Source organism: Sinocyclocheilus anshuiensis, unplaced genomic scaffold (assembly GCF_001515605.1).
Source record: "Sinocyclocheilus anshuiensis isolate Anshui unplaced genomic scaffold, SAMN03320099.WGS_v1.1 scaffold213, whole genome shotgun sequence".
Taxonomy (NCBI): domain Eukaryota; kingdom Metazoa; phylum Chordata; class Actinopteri; order Cypriniformes; family Cyprinidae; genus Sinocyclocheilus; species Sinocyclocheilus anshuiensis.
Window position 1 is genome coordinate 803,074 of NW_015540860.1, and position 19,396 is coordinate 822,469.

Sequence of the window (19,396 nt, forward strand, 5' to 3'; positions counted from 1 at the left end):
AGAGTAGCCTACAAGGCTGGCTGTGCAAAGGCTATTTCTAAAAAAAATGGGTCAATTCCGACTTTGCTATGACAATCTGGCACTTATTCTGAATCAGCTACTGTAAGTATGTTTTCTTAATAGTTTAAGTATTTGCTATTGACTGTTCAAATGCGGAGTTTTGCTCCATGTAGAGTATAGCGTTGTGTGTGTGTGTGTGTGTGTGTGCGCGTGAGAGAGAGACAGGGTCACATCACAGTGGAGTCAGCTTTCTTAATCGCGGCTTGTGTACTGCAAATGCATACGAGCATCATCACTGTGTCTGTCACGCGACTCTGTTCCCCTTTGAGGCTTGAACTGATGGTAAAAATAAGGACATTATGTACTGTCTTTACATTTATGTTGAAAGATGAAGCTAGCGATTATGGAAAGGGGCGTTACATTTCCGACGCGTGCTTGTGGTGTTCGGCCAATCACAATGCACTGGGTCAGCTGGCCAATCAGAGCAGACTGTGCTTGTCGGAAGGAGGGGCTTTGTAGAAAACGACTCGTTTGAGAGGCGGGGCATAGAGGAACTACAATAATGTACAGTATTTGAAAAATAATGTGTTTTTTGAACATTAAAGCATGTCAACATATTCTGTTACACCAAATATACAAAATAATGATATTTAAAATAGCATCATATGACCCCTTTAAAATACCTTTTTTTCTTTTTTAAACAAGGAGCAAAAAGCCTTATCTTTTGTTATCCTCGCAGCGCGTCAGTTATGCGGTAATATTGCGGGGCAAATTAATTGTAATTTTAATTTAATAATAAAATTTAGTGATAAAAGTAACTTAATAATAATAATAGACCTAATAAAAATAAGAATGTACCAGTGCTACATTAATTGAAAATGCCAAATCCTCTTAATATTGCCAATAATGGATGTTTTTGACAATATCTCTGGCTATCGTTGATACAAGATCCTCGTCTTTCGACACACCCCAGCAAGGGGAGGTTATCGTGGGGCAGACAGCACGTTGCCTGTTATGTACTTCGGGCTGCCTTGTTGAGCGCAGTGGCAATGAGAACATTATATTTCACACACTTTAAGCTCTTTTATTTTCCAAATGTAATAGGATTAGTCCAACGAATCGTTCGGTTTGTAATGCGTACCGAACCGAAAGCCTCGTACCAAACGGTTCAATACAAATACATATATCGTTACACCCCTAGTATTTACTCATCTCACCTGCACAAAAATTCAGTATTCCTCAGAATGAATCAAAACATTTAAATGCAAACTCGTGAATTTACTTTTCCTTAAGATGTGACATTGACAGACGTGAATTTACATTTCCTTAAGCCTGTGATGTATTAATTTCACTTTTGTTGTTAAAGGGCTTTTACACTTTTAAAAAAATAACTTTTTATATTAAAAACAAACAAAAAAGCCCTGGCCAGATTTAAAAAAGTAACCCAAAAGTAGCATAACACATTACTTTCCTTAAAAAGTAATTGAGTAACGTAATTAGTTACTTTTTTAAGGAGTAATGCGATATTGTAATGCATTACTTTTAAAAGTAACTTTCCCCAATACTGTTCATAATATCTTCTTTTGTGAAGGAGAAAGAAACAATCGACACCGAGGTAATGTACTTCTATCCCCCATAGCCTCGTTTCATTTGTGTTAAATTAAACATGCTGTCTACTCAGTTTCTTAAGCCCACAATCATCTAGACTGCAAAAGCAGTGTCTCCTTTAAAGTTAAATATTTTAAACTATAAGTTTACTATATTCAATATATGAGGAGAAATGTTTCTCTCTGGGGTGAATCAATAAATCTGAACATGCCCCCCTCGCTGCTCGAAGATGAATCTAACGTAATAAGGCCCAGTAATTGCCCTCAACATCGATAAGTCTGAAATTCAGTAGAGATTGGACCATTTCAATTGCTTTCTTTGTAAAAGGTGCAGGGCTCTTTTGTTTGTCAGTGTCAATCATTAGCCTCAAAGTAGCTCAGCTCTTTGTCCTTCAAGCCAGCATCAGGAGAGCTCTTTCATTCTCAAGTACAGGGTGACTCCATCATTTGCCAATTGAGAGGCATAGCTTCAGGCGCTCCATGTGCAATGAAAGCAGATTTTAATCTTTATTCGCAAAACAACTTCAAAAAGTTTGAAGAAAACCTGGCCTCTGTGCCATCAGATTACGGAATTTCTTCTCACTGTTAGATAAACAAGAACCATTTGACCCTATTAGGGATAAACATGCAGTGTGTACAGTCTGTTCAATAGGATGTACTGCTGCTAGATATTTTGAGGTAAATTTACGTCAATTTACGTCAGAATTTACATCTGTCCTTCACAACCTCATTTGCATTCGTGTTAAATACAGTATGCTGTCCAACAAAGGTCCATCAAGTACAAGAGTAAAGCGAATAGACATACATGTTCTAGAAATGAAAAATAATTACAAACTACTGCTCCATTTAATTCCTGTACACATTGAATTCTAAGATAAATGCTACAGCCTCTGTTTTAGTGCCGTCCATAGCAACCAAAAGCATTGTTAAAAATATATTAATTACCCATTTGCCTGAAGAGCACGGGATCGAAATTAATTATCACAAAAACTGACCAAATTACAGTATTTTAAGCATCTTTTTTTCTTTTTTTTTTTTCTTTTTTTATGAAATAACTGTTAGCAGTGCTCATTTTGGGGGTTTCTCAGAGAATAGAGAATCTAAAAGGACCTTTCTAACCCTTCGAAGGCAGACAGGCTGTAATTTGAGCAGTGAGTGGTCCGCTCAGGTATAATAGAGGAGTCCTAACGAGAACTGAAATGTGCTTTATCTTGATGCCAGAGCACTTTCTGCCCAAACGATCCTAGGCAGCCTTTTCTAAACTTCAAGTGAGCAGTAAATTATAGCAGTTATATTGTCCTCACCCGAAAGGCAAAACTTGCCGCTACAACCTTCCTATCTTGGTCTATCTTGTCTCGCTTTGGCCATGAAAAACAACTGTTTGGTAGGTACTTGCATCTCTAAGATACATTCAGTTACCAACAGCTCCCAAAAGAAATAAAAAACAAAACAGCCCTCCTCTTTTGGCTTAAACACATTAGCAGGATGAGTACTTCATTTGACCAATAAGGAAGATGGAGAAAAGTCTGTCTAAAATTAGGAGGAAAAAATCTCATTACACTGAAACAAAAAGGAAAAGCACAATGTGCTCTGAGATTACAACTAATACCGTAAGAGAGAGAGAACAAATAAGATGTAGAACAAATAAGACAAGCATTATTTGCTTCATTAACTGGTTAATGTAGTAGAAACTAAAGGAGGTCCAGTTTGAGAGTCTTTTGTCATCTGATAATGTTGTAGCTGTAGGTGAAGGAATAAGAGATATTACTATTGATTGAGTCTAAGACAGGCAGCAATTTCAATTCCTGATCACATGGGGGAAAACAGTGTCCGCCACTTGTCATTATGCCTGTGAGCATCAGAAGATGTAGCAGAAGAACAGGATTGTTGTTTCCCCAGAAGGATATAGATGGAAAATAATCAACAATACAAAAATAAAACAAATATTATAAAATAAAAGATCAAATAATGTATAAACCACTCTAAAATAACACTGTTTCAGAGTGAGACTGCATCTCTTTTGCCTCCCTTGAGGACATTGTTTTCTTACAGAGGAACACAGGCAAAAAGTCCATTGCTGTGATTGGCTACACTGTAAAATAAGAAGAGGAAGAAGAAGAAGAATTCATTAATTTTTATGGACATTTCCATGAAGTCTGAAACACAACAGAAGTAAAACGCAACATCTGTTGTTAAAAAAGGAAATATTCCTACAGCTACATATTAATACAGTACATTGTGCCCTATTTTTGCAGGTTTTATATATAAATATGTAATAATATTCTAATATTAATTGCTCGTTGTAGTACACTCTCAAAAGAAAAATTACAATTGTCACTGGGGTGGTACCCTTTCAAAATGTACTAATATATACAACTATTTGGGTACTAATATACATTTAAGGGACTAATAGGTAGCATTTAGGAGTAAATAAGGTACAAAGATGTATCTTCTAGCTTTTATACCTTATGGGTACCACCACAGTGACAGCTACACCTTTTTTTCTGAGAGTGTAGTGTAAATAGTGTTCCATGTACCATGTAAAATATCAAATGTAACCGGTAAATTCATTTACATTGGACTGAAGATAAAACAAACACTGAGAGGGAACTTTGCCTGTGAATTTCAGAAGTTTAACAACACACAGCGTTGCTGAGCAATGTGTTTCAACTTACAGGTTCATTCACAACAGACTGTAGCACTGTTTTTATTTTCTATTTTCTCAGAGCAAAGAGTAAGCCTTGATTTTTCACAGAAACCCTTGCAATAATTTATGTGGGATATGGGCTTTTGCATTATTTATAAGTGAATGCATTGGAATAAACTTTGCTTTTGCCAAAATTGTGTCAAGTATATATTTCATTAGACATTGTTGGTTTTGCTTTGCAAAACAAAAAAAACATTGTAACTGTATTACAGGATATAAAACATCTTGCCCGTTTATTAGATTGCGCAATAGTTAAAAAAAGTTAGAACAAGGAGCTTGGAAAGCTTTGTGAAATTTTATGACTTCCAGCCCCTATTCTTTCAAGTATTTATATCATGTTGGGAACCCAACTGGTACATCGATATTTTTTGCACTTCTCCATTTGATTCCAGCAGTGTGAACAGATGTAATTAGACATGTAAATCACAGCAGGGTCTTTAGCTGTATGCTAATTAAAAGGTGCATTTACAAAGGAGGGAGGGTGTATGAGTTAAATACACACCGGATGCCACTGGTACCGTATCTGTGTTTAGTAGTACTACATTCTACAGAGACCCACTTCTAACTGTACTTTCTGTCTGACTCAAACTTTAGAGTGCAACAGAGGGCACTTGAACAACAGCGTTTACCAAGTGGTTTCTGAAAGAGCAGTTTTTAAGACTGGAGATAAAATACAATAATTATACTTTGATTCAAGCTAACTTTTGTAATCAGATTTTAATAGTAGGGATGTTTGAGAAACCATTCTTCTGTGGCGCTACCTTAATATGAACAACGCAATTGCAAGGCTGATAAATCATTTATGCAATTTTTGTTTTCAGTGTGATTTTTTTTTTCCCCCAACTAGTCGGACTATAAGAAGCGCTGCATGATGTGATTTTATTGCTCATTGCGTTGGTTTCCTGTAAATCCTCCATGGTAAAAATCATATTCCACATATCTGTATATTTAGCATAAAACATATTCATGATTAGATATGGTTTTGTTGTTCTGAACTACAGAAAAATATCTTCCTGGTACACTGTACGAGGAGTAAATAAGCTACATGGCCTCTTTGGATTTCTGTCTTTGAGAAAAACATTTTAGCAGATTTAAAGAGATGATGAAATAATTTCCTCAGTAATGTTTCAAAACCTTCATTATAATAAATAATAAAGAAAATACTGTTTGTTTAGACAAAGTGAATAATCTGGAAATCGCATTGGCTACATTTACACAGCTGCAGATTTTTAATATAGAGTATACATTTTAGTTTTTAGTATAGAGTATACTAACAAACAATACCTACAGTATGACTACTAATGAGATCATGCACAGTTCTGTTCAGATAAGATAACTGTTCAGATAAGCAACCAAACAGCAAAGAAATGACTGTAAATGTAAAGGACAGATGACTATGTGTTGTGTGTATGGTTGGACCGGTGATGTACATGGGTGTTGAGAAACATCCGCTGTGTCTGTTCAATTGTTGAGCCACACAGCAGTGCTCCCAGATCTCCTGTAGGAGGTGGACAGAAATACTGCACATCAGTGGCATCTGTAAACTTGTCTGACAATGTTTAAAATTCTCTGCAACAACAAATTGCCAGTGGTTTATTTATTGCCTTAAACATACAGAGATTGGAAGGCTAAGCTATAAGACCACAGTTGAAGTATTTGTGGAAGCTCTTGTGCTCTCTCATGCTACAGAGAGGACCAAGATGCCTCTGAACCACAAACATGCTGTGGTCACGGTCAGCAACGATGAATAACTAATAGACAGAGGAAAAAATAAAGAGAAAGAATGAAAGACAGCAAAAGAGAACGAAATGGTCATGATTTCGCCTTATCTTGAAGAAGAAGCAGTGATGTGTGAAGCCGAAGATGCCTCTGAACATGCACAGACTCAAACTCTGTCCTTTGTGGATTACAGCTGGCCTCTTCAGGCATAAACACATACGCACAAACTTTCCCCAATTTTTCACCCCTAGGCAAAACTATAGACTGACTGCACTTTGTTTTTCATGGAAAGTAGTTTCATGTTTGGCATGCTGTTGTTGTGTTTTTGTGCCAAGGTCACGATTGGCTGATTTCCACACCAACTGTCAGATGACCCCTCACTCCATCAGCAGCTGCCTCAACGATGACTATCAGGCCTGCCTTGCATCTTACACCAGACTCATTGGTGAGCTGAAGAATGTTTTTAATAATTTTGTTTGGGATATAGATATACAACAGAAATAAATGCAGTGAATGTTCATAAACAATGTATGTATCTATGTATCTATGTATCTATCTATCTATCTATCTATCTATTTATCTATCTATCTATCGTCTGACCTCAATATCTAATATTTATCAATAGATAGATAGATAGATAGATAGATAGATAACAATAATTTTAAAATTATTATTACTACTACTACTACACATAAACTACATTTGAAAATGTTGGGGTCTATGAGATTATTACATTTTTTTTGGAAAGGAATGAATACTTTTATTCATCAAGGATGCATTAAACTGATCAAAAGTGAAAGTAAAGACTTGTTACCATTAATTTATATTTGAAATAAATGCCGTTCTTTTGAACTTTCCATTCATCAAAGAATTCTGAAAGAAATGTATCATGGTTTCCACAAAAATACATAAATAAATAAAAAATATTAAGCAGCACAACTGTTTTCAACATTGATAGAACAACTGTGAACGACTTTGCATCACTGGAATAAATTGCATTTTAAAATATATTAAAATAGAAAACCGTTATTTTAAATTGTAAAAATATTATTGTCTCCACAATATTACAGTACTTTTGATCAAACAAATGCAGCTTTGGTGAGCATAAGAGACTGCTTTAAAAAAACATTAAAATAATTTTACTGACTGTTGAACGGTAATGTATTGCATAATATTAGAAAATGTAAGTCAATGTCAATAGAGCTTGAGAAAAGTACTATTAATATTTTATCGAACTTTTGTGCACCATCTTTAGTAAACATTAAGAGCACATCAAATATAATTAAACTGAACAAATATTTGTTTTTTGACTCATTCATTCATCAATAACAAAATAGACAAAAGAGTCAATAACAAAAAGACTTTTACCCCTGAAAAGTAATGCTGATGCTCATTTTCATTTAATAATTTACTGTGATACACATTATTTAGTAACCTAGAATGACTTATTTTGTTTGATTTGTTCTTCTTATAGGTACAGACATGACTCCTAACTACATGGACTCAGGTCACTCAAACTTCACCATCTCCCCCTGGTGTACCTGCAGAGGCAGCGGGAATCAGGAGGAAGAGTGTGAGAAATTTCTACAGGACTTCAGAGAAAACACCTGTCTCCGTAAGTCTTTCTTCTTTTGTTATTAAAGCTTTTCTTCTGTAAAGTCTGTCCCTGCAGCTTCAGTTGTCACTTGGCTTTCAGCTTTCTCACTCAATTCAGAATGTATACTCAGCTTTTTGATAAGTAATTGAGGATGTGGTACTTGTATGAGCATGCGGTTGTTTAGAAATAGGTTTCTTTGCTACTTCTTAAACGTGAATGCTGCAGCTACGGTGACGGTGTTTGAAACCTGCCATGTTTTGTGTTTACTTTCCATTACAAAATTAATTCCATGTGTGGAAGCTCTACCCACCTCTAGAATCATAAATGTCTGATTGTTTTGTAACTAATGTCATGCTTGTTAGCAGAAAGTAAACATGTAGGCTGAGGCTAAATAAGGCTTCCAGCCTGACTTGTTATCATGTACTGTTACAGGACTCCTTTTTTGGCATTTCATAGTGATAATGTGTCAGTCCAGTCATTTAAACAGACTTTTATGGCTTATTTTAAAATGATAATCTAATTCATTCATTCATTCATTCATTCATCATCTAGATTTACATATTTTAGATTTAGTTTAACATGTTCATTCTTTAGCATTAAATCAAATTTGTTTTGGCTTCAAGTCTATGTGGTAAGAATTTAACTTTGTTTGACAATTTTTGTAGGAGAAATCCAGTCATTTCAATAGGAATACAAGCAGCTGGGAATTTTATGTGAGGGCGATTGATTTTCCCATGCAGATGTCGCAAAGGGTTCAAGTTGGTCACGTTTATTTGCCTTGTTGACCAACAGAAATTTGCTTGGTTTGAAAGAGAATTCTGTATGAGCTATTGACAATAGACTATGGACCTTTTTTTTGTCCACGAATTTGCTAATGTGACTGCCCTTAGTAAAAATGTAATATATTTAAAATACATTTATTTCATACTAAATATAGTTCAAATCTATTAACATATTTATTGACATATCGCTCAAGATTTATTCATATGAAAATAATTAAACTTTATTCGGAGTATCACTTGTGCACAATGCACATTTCTTAATATTAAGCCTACAATGTGTTTTAATGTCACTATTAATGAAGATTGGATGATCTTTGAATAATATCAGTATTTAAAAGCAAGATATTTAAAGTGTACATGAAGCATACTTGCAATAGTTCCACTTTAGCACAAATATACTTCAGCATATCAGGGCAGTCGTGGCCTAATGGTTAGAGAGTCAGGCTTGTAACCCAAAGGTCGCGGGTTCGAGTCCCTAACCCTAACCTACGACTGAGGTGAGACACTTGAGCAAGGCGCTGAACCCCTAACTGCTCCCCGGGCGTCGCAGCATTGGCTGCCCACTGCTACAGGATGTGTGTTCACGGTGCGTGTTTGTTCACTACTCAGTGCTGTGTGTGTGCACTTGGATGGGTTAAATGCAGAGCACAAATTCCAAGTATGGGACACCATACTTGGCCACGTCATGTCATTTCCTTTCCTTTAGTTTGGCTTCAGCACTACTTCCGCACAATTAAAGTGCACTAAGTACAAAATTAGTTGTTCCAGTTTAGCAGACTTTAAGTATACCAGTTTAGTATAACGTAAGTACAATTGCAGGGTATTTTATTAAGTAAATGTATTTGTAGTATACTCAACATGAAATAAATGTATTTCAAATACAGTTTAGTACATTTATTTGGCACCTTTAGCTTTGAGATAATATGTATGCTAGTGTTCTCCTAAACAGTGACTACACGTTTAAATTTTACAGTATTGTTGTACATGGAAAATGGCCCAAAATAATTTTGTCCAATCAAATGCTCTCTAGCAAAGGCTTAGCAACTAGCAGGATGTATCAAATCACAGTTCATAGAACATGTACATGATTGTTTGTCTGACTTATGCTCAAAGAAAATACCAATAGATTACAGTGATGCAGTTTCCTGCTAAGTTAACAAGAAAAGGCCAACTTGGAAAATAATGTTAGAAAATAGAATTTGTGTATCAATGGTTATTAAAAAAATGCATTATTAGATATAGGCAGATCAAATTATTATTAACAGGAGGCAAATAAAAGAGAATCTAAGATGAAGAAATTCCCCCCAAAAAGTTTGATTGCTTGGCAGGAATATCTTCCAGAGAGTGAAATAAATCACAAAGCGGAAAAATGAAAACATAAGATAATAAGCTACAGAGCTTCAGGCATTAGCTCAGGGGACAGTTCATCCGATATCCCACTGTGAGATAGGCTGAGAGAGATTTCTCAAGTCAAAACAAGCATGGATACAGCATAATTTGCATGGATTTTATGTAGATCATGGCTCTCTTACCAAACCTAGCAAGCTGCTTTAGTAGACTGCATTTTAAGGAATTGTAGGCATGCTTTTGATGTGACAGTTGTTGCAAAAATCAACTATACCTCAATTTAGGTGAATTGTAAGGTAGCATCAAAGACAACATATCCTTACTGAGAACATGATAATCCTATAATAAACTGGCAGACACAATTCATGTCCTGGGATTTGATGTTAGTAACATACTAATATGAAACTCTTTTGAAATCAATAGTCTGCTTCACATTAGCAGCATTATTTCTTATGGTGTTGGTAAATGGCTGTTAGTGAACTTGTGTTTTATATCATAGATACAAGCTCATGGAAGCAGTAGACAGCAAGCCAGCTCACATAATTTTAAGATAGCCTGTGTGTGTGTGTGTGTGTGTGTGTGTGTGTGTGTGTGTGTGGTGAGAGAATGTGTCTTGTTTTGTTTTTCTAGCAATTAACTGATTCAAAATCGGCAAGCGTTGCAGAATTAGCATTTAGCTGAACTGCTGACCCCCCAAATGCAGTTAACTATGCCTCATTCCTAACAAACTTGGAGAAGATGACGCACATTACTTTTCTCCTCAAGGGATCTGGCGAGTTAAAGTCTCTCTGACTTTCTGACTTCCTGCGGAAACATTCTCTTTTGAAAATGTGCTTTGAATCAATGTGTTTTTGCTTTTCTTTTCCAACAGGAAATGCTATCCAGGCCTTCGGCTATGGGTCGCTACCCAAGCCTGATCCTCAGCCTACTACAGGCTCAGTGAAACCTGACCTTGAGCCCACTGTCAACATCCCTAAAACAACTATGGAACCTGGGGAGGAGCCCTGCATCATTTCGTCCTGTGCAAATTTGAACGTAAGTTTTAGAACGTTTTAGTGTTGTATATTACATTGTAAATTTTAATGATGACGTGGATCTGAGTCAGTAATACCATGGTGAAAAAGATGTGCCCTTAATTGTTTTGAAGGTGCATTTGTACTAAAGACTGTAGAATTAATAATGAAATTATGTACCTGTACCTAAGTTCTTCTTAAGCACTCTAAAGTTCAGCTACTGCATTTAAAATAAATGTAAATGATGATACATTTTCATTTAATTGCAATTAACATGCAAGTGAGTGTTGAAAACATTACAATATGTTCTGTTTTAAATTCTATATATAAAAAGTGTACTTTTTTTCCACAAGGATAAGCTTAGAAAGAAATGGAGGTGTCTTAGTAAGTCACCGATGCAGAAAATAAAAGAAGCAGCTGTGTGAATGAATTAAAATACTGAACATGTTGCGTTGTAAATATTTAGATCTCACCACTAACAAAGCTGCATTTACTGAGCATCAATTACACACATTACTCGTTTATTTTAGTTATACATATTGTAGTAAAAAAACATGGTAACATATTTACACATAGGAATATTGTATGCTAACTGCCACTTTGCATTTAATTAACATTTGATTGGACTAGTTGACAATAGTCAAGCTATGAACAGCTGTAGAATAAACAAACGACAAGAAATAAATTAGTTGACATTTGTACCTTTGTTTGGTTAATTGCGCGCACACACACACACTGCTTTGCAGAGTTTTTCACCCGAGTGCAGAATACTCTCCAGAGATGTCGACGGGCTCATAATTAACATATTAAAGTTGAAAATGTAAAATGATTGATGAATGTACCCCTGAAAACAGCACAAATAGACCAGACAGAAAAATGTGTCCTCACAATTTCCCAGAGGAGCCACAAAACTGCATGTCACTATTTACACTGCATGTGTTTGCGTGTGTGTGTATGTGTGTGTGTGTATCTGTATGTGCTGAGCCAGTAAAGCAATGCTTAATTTATTGTAAAAATTATAATTAGTGCATTACCCAAGCAGGAAGATTATAATTAGAGACTGCCTGAGGGGAAACATTGTCAAACTTCACCATTCTCTAGCAATTCAGAAACAATGTCAGATGCGCATCACAGATTCACCCCTTTGCTGAAACTCATATTTTTCTTCTGGTCCCACTCAAATGAAAGATGAATAGTTTGCCATGGGCCATTTTTCTCATTCTGACAGGTAGAGAGAAAATGGGCAAAGTCTCGCTCTGTTTACCGTGTTTTAATTCGAGGCAGGGTTCGGCATCACAGTGATTTTTGGAGGTGAAATTCAAAGGGGGCGCTTTGCTCGATCTAGCAGGTCCAATAGCACTTAAAGTGTGCCTGAGGCAGGAAGGATGTTTCTTCACAGAATCTACATGTAGATGTGACAAGACTTGCTCATGGGCACAACTGAGGCAACGATTCTATTCACTCAAAGCTATAAATCATTTCCAGTGCTCCATTGGTATGAATTATCAGATATTCATCTAGTTATTCATACTGTTCCTGCTGCAAAAATTTAATTAAATTAAATTATGAAATTAAATTATATTATATTAATAATAGATAATAAAATGTAATTTAATTGGGAAAACATATAAATGACATTTTTATCCCATTGCAAGTCATATTTATTTGCTTGATCAATGTCTTTGTAGAACATTTGAAAAAACATTTGAGATAATTTGGCTTATTGATATGAAACTGTAATGTGGTCGACAGAGATGGACCTACTTCATAGCTATGGATTTCATGGAAAATAATAGCGGTAACACTTTATTTCAATAGTTCACTTTAGACGTTCTGCTAACTTTAAGTAACTTAGCAACTACATGTCAACTAGCAGTCATTCGAGTATTAGCAGACTATCTGCTTAACACTTTATTTTGATGCCTATAATTTTACAAGTACACATCAACTTATTAACCCTAACCATAACCTAACAGTTTACTAATATTCTAATGATAGTTAGTTGACATGTAGATTCAAAGTTACTTATAGTTAGTACTGTAGAATGTATAAAGTCATAGACATATATAAATAGATGCCTCATTAGTGGCTGTTTCTATATGCCTCTATAAGCCATGCTGCCCTTAGGAAAACAATATTGCTCAGTGGTTGCTTTTCCTACGGTCAGGAGACTGAGATGAGATTCTCATATATCTCTCATTTTAGTATCAACAGCATTTCAGATGTTTCTCCTAAAATTCCTTAGGAGAAATGGAAGTAGACACAAATGAGACATGAGAAATGTTTGAGAAAAAAAAGTGTCAAAACAGAGAATGTGGTGGAAGAAACATAGAATGTCTCTTTATTGTCTTGCTGCAATCTCTATCAAGACTCCATTATAGGAATATTTTATTGCTCAGTGGTTGCTCTTTCTAACCTCAGGAGACTTAGTTGTGATTCTCATGTATTTCTCATTTTAGTCTCAACAGTGTCTTACTCTTCGCTCAGGATACTAAGGAGTGATTCTCTTATATGTCTCATTGAGATATCAGCTTTGTCTTAAGATGTCTTCAGTTTTATTTTAGGAGAAACGTTAAACTTTTACTAATATTGTAAATATAAATACTAAAACTATCATTTAAATAGCATTAAACATTTCAGAATATGGGGGGATCATAAATTCAGAGTTAAAGGCTATACTGAGATAATTAAATTATGCAGAAATAAGGATAATGTTACTTTTTATAGGACAATGTTCATGTACTTAGGCACATCATTTGTTGTTGGAAATAGTAATGTAGCAGATGCCTTAATCAAAACTGATCTATAGAAAATGTAACCCTGGAGCTTTCTTTGCTGAAAGGCACATACATGGCTTATGACTCAGTCTTGATTATTAATTGACTAATTTGATTATTAATACATATTATATGGAAGAAATGTTTGAGCTCATATTGAGGCATTTGACTTGGTACACACTTTGTAAAATTATTGACATCACTTCTGAAATTTAGAGGAGACAAATGTGAGAGCTCTCGAGTCTTTAGGAGAAAAATCTGAGCAGTGTGTAAAGTTTTTGAGATCTCTTCTAAAGCTTTAAAAGAGACAAATGTGAGAGCTCTCGAGTCTTTAGGAGAAAAATCTGAGCACAGTGTGTGATGTTGTTGAGATCTCTTCTAAACTTTTGAGGAGACAAATGTGAGAGCTCTCGAGTCTTTAGGAGAAAAATCTGAGCACAGTGTGTGATGTTGTTGAGATCTCTTCTAAACTTTTGAGGAGACAAATGTGAGAGCTCTCGAGTCTTTAGGAGAAAAATCTGAGCACAGTGTGTGATGTTGTTGAGATCTCTTCTAAAGCTTTAAAGGAGACCATTGTGAGAGTGTTAGAGTTTTTGTCTCAGGAGACAAGTTTGAGAAACGGGAGACTCAAGCAAAAGTTTCCATTCAATCTTAAGGTAACCTCATTTCTGTCTAGGAGAAATATTTGAAATGGTAAAGAGATCTCTTTTTTATTTTATTTTTCTCCCCTCTGGTTAGCTTCAATGTTATTTATCTACACCATCTCAATCAAAGACAATACATGCATTGTCATATTTGAAGTTGTTTAATGTAGACAGTGTTTTATTGCACAGTGATTTAACAGAGGAAACCATTACCTATATTTACATACATGCAAAAATGGGCTGTACAAGACAAAATTTTAATATTAAACAAAGCAAAAAAACCAAAACCCTGGGACACTAGTGTTACATATGTTAAAAAAAGGTATTGCTCTTATGCTAAACATCTTGCACTTCTAAGTCCTTTCTAGTGTGTTTGGAAAATGTGGTGTATATACAATGCTGGACATTGAAGATAAATTTAAGCATTTAAACTAGTAACCCTTGATATTCTTAAATGTTTAATGCTATTTAAATGATAGTTTTACAAGGAATGGAAACATGTCTCATGTCTCATTTGTGTCTACTTCCATTTCTCCTAAGGAATTTTAGGAGAAACATCTGAAAATGCTGTTGATACTAAAATGAGAGATATATGAGAATCTCATCTAAGGGTGCTTTCACACCTGGCCTGTTGTTTCGGAACCTGGCGCATTTCCCCCCTTAGCTCGGTTCGCTTGGGCATATGTGAACACAGCAATCACGCTCGGATCCGCGCCAAAACAATCGGTCCGAGATCGCCTGAACGAGGTGGTCTCGGCTCGATTGAAAACGAACTCTGGAGCGGTTCGGTTGTAGTGAGAAAGCAATCCGATCCAACGGACCAACGAGCCAGGCTATATCACAATTTATGATGGGTAATTACGTAAGTTCCGTGAAAATCATTAGCTTTGTTGTTTTGCTAATACCTCAAAATGAACCTGTGAATGTCTGTGGGTGAGCATGTCTTTGCCATTCAAAAATCAAAGCGCACTTTTTTATTTTATAATGCCGTCTTATTGCTCTTCTTTGTAGTAGGTGCATTTTAAAAATGTTTTCCCCGATGAATCCTGGTCTCCTGCTCAAAATGATAAATTAATATAAGGACAGCTACAAGAAAAAAAAAAAAAAAAAAGCTGTTGTCGTTCCATCCTGACGGATGATAGCTGTGGCAGCTCAGTGGAATCCCGGAAAATAAACCGTGGAAAAGCAACCACTGAGCAATACATTTTTCCTATGGGAATTAGCATTTGAAAGTTATAATTTATAGACATTTAAGAAAGAAATTATTTACCTGTTGAGAGTGTGTTGACAGTCTGTTGGATGGCTGAGCTCCAGAAAATCAGTAATGAGGCATCTTAGAGTGTAGCCTTGGTTAGGGTTTTACATTAAAACAACAACAACAACAACAACCACAACAGCAGCATATTGTGTGAATTAAGTATGTTTTTATTGACATGCAAAACCATCAGTGCTCTTAACAACAGTTATTAGCTGAATACATTAATGAATGACAATTGACATTGAACATGAATAAATAGAAGAGGAGAGTATCCTTACCTGAATAGAGCTGGTCACACTTGCATGTTCTCTTAAACTAAAAAGAGAAAAGACATAGGAAACCAATTAGCATTTGAAATGTATAATTCATAGACATTTTAAGAAATAAATAATTTACCTGTTGAGAGTGTGTTGACAGTCTGTGTAGTTGAGTGGCTGAGCTCCAGAAAATCAGTAATGAGGCATCTTAGAGTGTAGCCTCAGTTAGGGTTTTACATTAAAACAACAATAACCACAGCAGCAGCATGTTGTGTGAATTATGTTTTTATTAACATGCAAAATTGTCAGTGCTCTTGACAACAGTTATTAGCTGAATACATTAATGAATGACAATTGACATTGATCATGAATAAATACATAAAGAAGTAAAACACAAAATAAGAACAAAAAATAGATGTGATGAAGACCAGGTTTCAGTGAAACAATCACAATCCAATCAATATGATGCCTTTAAGTCCATCATTTTGGTGTGATTAAGTGATGATTTTTCTCTGCAGATGATGAGAAGTTTCCACAGCTTAGCAGAGCTGCACACACATATATATGACCAAAAACTAAACAAAGAGATAAGAACATGTTTGTTTGGAAACCAGTTACAATTTTAAAGTTAAATTTGTATGTAAATTTAAGAATGAAATAATTTACCTGTTGAGAGTGTGTTGACAGTCTGCAGTTGGATCACTGAACTCCAGAAATCAGTAATGAGGTGCTTTGTCAGTTACAGATTTACAGGGCGGGAACAAAGAACCCTAAACTCTAACACAAAGAACCATTTCAGCATAAAAGGGTTCTTTAGAATGCTATGGTTCTAAATAAAACCATTACTGCAAAAAGGGTTCTTCAGAATGCTATGGTTCTAAATAAAACCATTTCTGCATGTAAAGAACCATCTTTTTTTAGAGTGTACTATTTCCAACAACAAATTATGTGCATAAACATCATCCTATAAAAAGTAACATTATCCTTATTTCCGCATAATTTCTCTCTCAATATAGCCTTTAACTCTGAATTGATGATTTTTTCCCCCTTTATTTAGTGCCTTTCAAGTACTTGACTTGATGCATACTTTGTAAAGTTGTTGAGATCTTTTCTAAAGCTTTACAGGAGACAAATACGAGACCCCCAGATTATTTAGCTAAAGAGAAACATCTAAGCACAGTGTGTGATGTTGTTGAGATCTCTTCTAAAGCTTTAAAAGAGACAAATATGAGACCAGCTTCTAAAACTTTAAAAGAGACAAATGTGAGAGATCCAATGTTTGTAGCTAAGGAGAAATATCTGAGCACAGTGTGTGGTGTTGTTGAGATCTCTTCTAAAACTTAAATGTGAGACCACCAGAGCCTTTAGCTAAGGAGAAATATCTGAGCACAGTGTGTGATGTTGTTGAGATCTCTTCTAAAACTTAAATGTGAGACCACCAGAGTCTTCTTTATCTGAGAAATATCTGAGCACAGTGTGTGATGTTGTTGAGATCTCTTCTAAAACTTAAATGTGAAACCACCAGAGTCTTTAGCTAAGGAGAAATATCTGAGCACAGTGTGTTATGTTGTTGAGATCTCTTTTAAAGCTTTAAAGGAGACCATTCTGAGAGTGTTAGAGTTTTTGTCTCAGGAGACAAGTTTGAAAAGCAGGAGACTCAAGCAAAAATCTCCATTCGATCTTAAAGTAACCTCATTTCTGTCAGAAATATTTGAGATGTTAGAGATCTCACTTTTGATTTTTCTTTCCTATGGGTGGAACTGTCAAAGCCAGGCCATGAGCACTCAAAAGCAAGTTGACTGTTCATCTGCAGCCATGATTATTGCATGTATGAATAGCTATATCTGCAATCGACTTCAGCAGATGATTTTGCTAAACCACCACAATACAACAAGACGACGTTGTCAATACAAGTTAATAAATATAAAACACAAGCCAACACACTCTCACCTGCGAAATGTTTTACCCATTTCTTCAGGAATTTCAATCTCTGCGGTTTTTAAAACCAGTGGCTGCACATAGTGTGGCATCTTGGAAATGCCATTAATTTTTACCGTGAGTAACGACACGTCGGCCGTTCCAAGATGACGGGCACGTTGACGTGCCTGGAGTGGTTGAATGGTGATCTATCTATACATATCTATACATATTTAAAGTGGACTACTGAAAGAAAGTATAACCATAATATCACATCTTAGAATGTTCGTCAACCAATCAGAATCAATCATTCAACAGCCTTGCGGTTTAAACAGCAATATTTACCTTTTTTTTTTTTGCCAAAATTTTGTAAAAAGAAATGGGCTGACAACACAGAGGAATCTACAAATTTGAATCAATTTGAAACAAAGGGTTTGAAGTGATTCACATAAATGTATTTTCCCAGTGTTGTACACCAGTTAATGTCCTATGACCGTATCACAAGGTGACCAAAATTGGCAGTTCTGTCAGGACCACTATCGTCAAATATGATTGACAATTAGCATACAGTTTGGATTGGCGGTATGGTTCTGTTCTGGGCAAGAACTCCCTGCGCCTCCATGCAGCCTAGCATGGATGAGAGCAGGGAGAGCAGCGATAACCCCCCAGGGTAAACAGAACAGAACCAACATAAATGTATTGCAGATATCGTTAAAGTTCAATCATTTTATGTACACATTTTAGAATTAGTCTGATTCAAAGGAGAATCAGAAGGCTGAATCCCGACCGACAGAGGAGGAGTTGGGGATGGAGGAGGATAATTAGCTATTGAGCAATGCGAAAACTGCTGATAATACTGAGGGACCTTATATATGAATGCTTAGATAGGTGTCGTATTCCCATAAGTTGATGCGATCAGCTGAGAGTCAGCTGATGCGAGCTTGACTTGCCAGCCAGAACTAACGCTATGCTTGATTTATGCTTTCTCCAATGATACAGAAATGGACATTGCCATTTTCTTCTTTAATAAGAGAATTTCTGATTTAAATCAGAGATACTATGACAAATAATTTGTTCTAATGCTGTCAAATTGACAAGAAAGAATCACAAAATGATGCTGCCTTCAAGTGCACCTGGGAAATTCTTATCTTTGAGGGCATTCGTTATTACGACGTGTCACACATGCAGGTCAGAAACATAATACGCAGGTTGCCTAAACAAAGCAAACAAAAACAAGAATTCTATTGTGAACAGTAAATCCAAATAACTACGTCTGAATTCAAAGCTACATCTCATTTTGCCAAATCATTCATTATAACTCACACATTCAAGTTAGAAATGGCCATGCCCAGTCTTACGTTAAAAATAAGGTTGATACGAAGCATGGTTTGCTCTCACAAAGGCCTGTGAAAGAGCTGTGTACCAGGAGGAATGATTTTGCGACTATCTGTGTGTTAGTTTGTTTGAGCAAGGTTGTATGTAGTGGTGCAAGGCTACACATCAGTGTCTTTCTCTGCATTTCTGTGTAAACAATCAGGACATGTGTGAGAGTTCTAAAGCAAAGAGCTGAGATGTGAATGAGTGGAAGAGAAATGGAGGGAGATGTTGAGAAGCAACGGGGAGAGAGGAGGGCATTAGCAGAGCTGTGAGCAGAGATCTGGGCTGATGTCAACAGGCAGCTGACACACATCACCGCTCTCGCTAATTAATTGGCTTTTAGTCACTGTCCTCTGTTTCTCTCACCCCCCCCCCAACATCCCCGCCTGTCAAC

At 35.9% G+C, this 19,396-nt stretch overlaps 1 protein-coding gene across 2 annotated transcripts in view; it reads left to right on the plus strand.

The window, feature by feature from the left end:
• Nucleotides 1–19,396, plus strand: part of gfra2a (GDNF family receptor alpha 2a) — an 88,242-nt gene that overhangs the window by 65,336 nt on the left and 3,510 nt on the right. For both annotated transcript variants that reach the window (XM_016485476.1, XM_016485477.1), the window contains exons 5-7: nucleotides 6,369–6,478; nucleotides 7,508–7,648; nucleotides 10,631–10,794. In XM_016485476.1, the coding sequence (XP_016340962.1) occupies nucleotides 6,369–6,478; nucleotides 7,508–7,648; nucleotides 10,631–10,794 (415 nt within the window). The remainder of the gene's footprint in view (nucleotides 1–6,368; nucleotides 6,479–7,507; nucleotides 7,649–10,630; nucleotides 10,795–19,396) is intronic.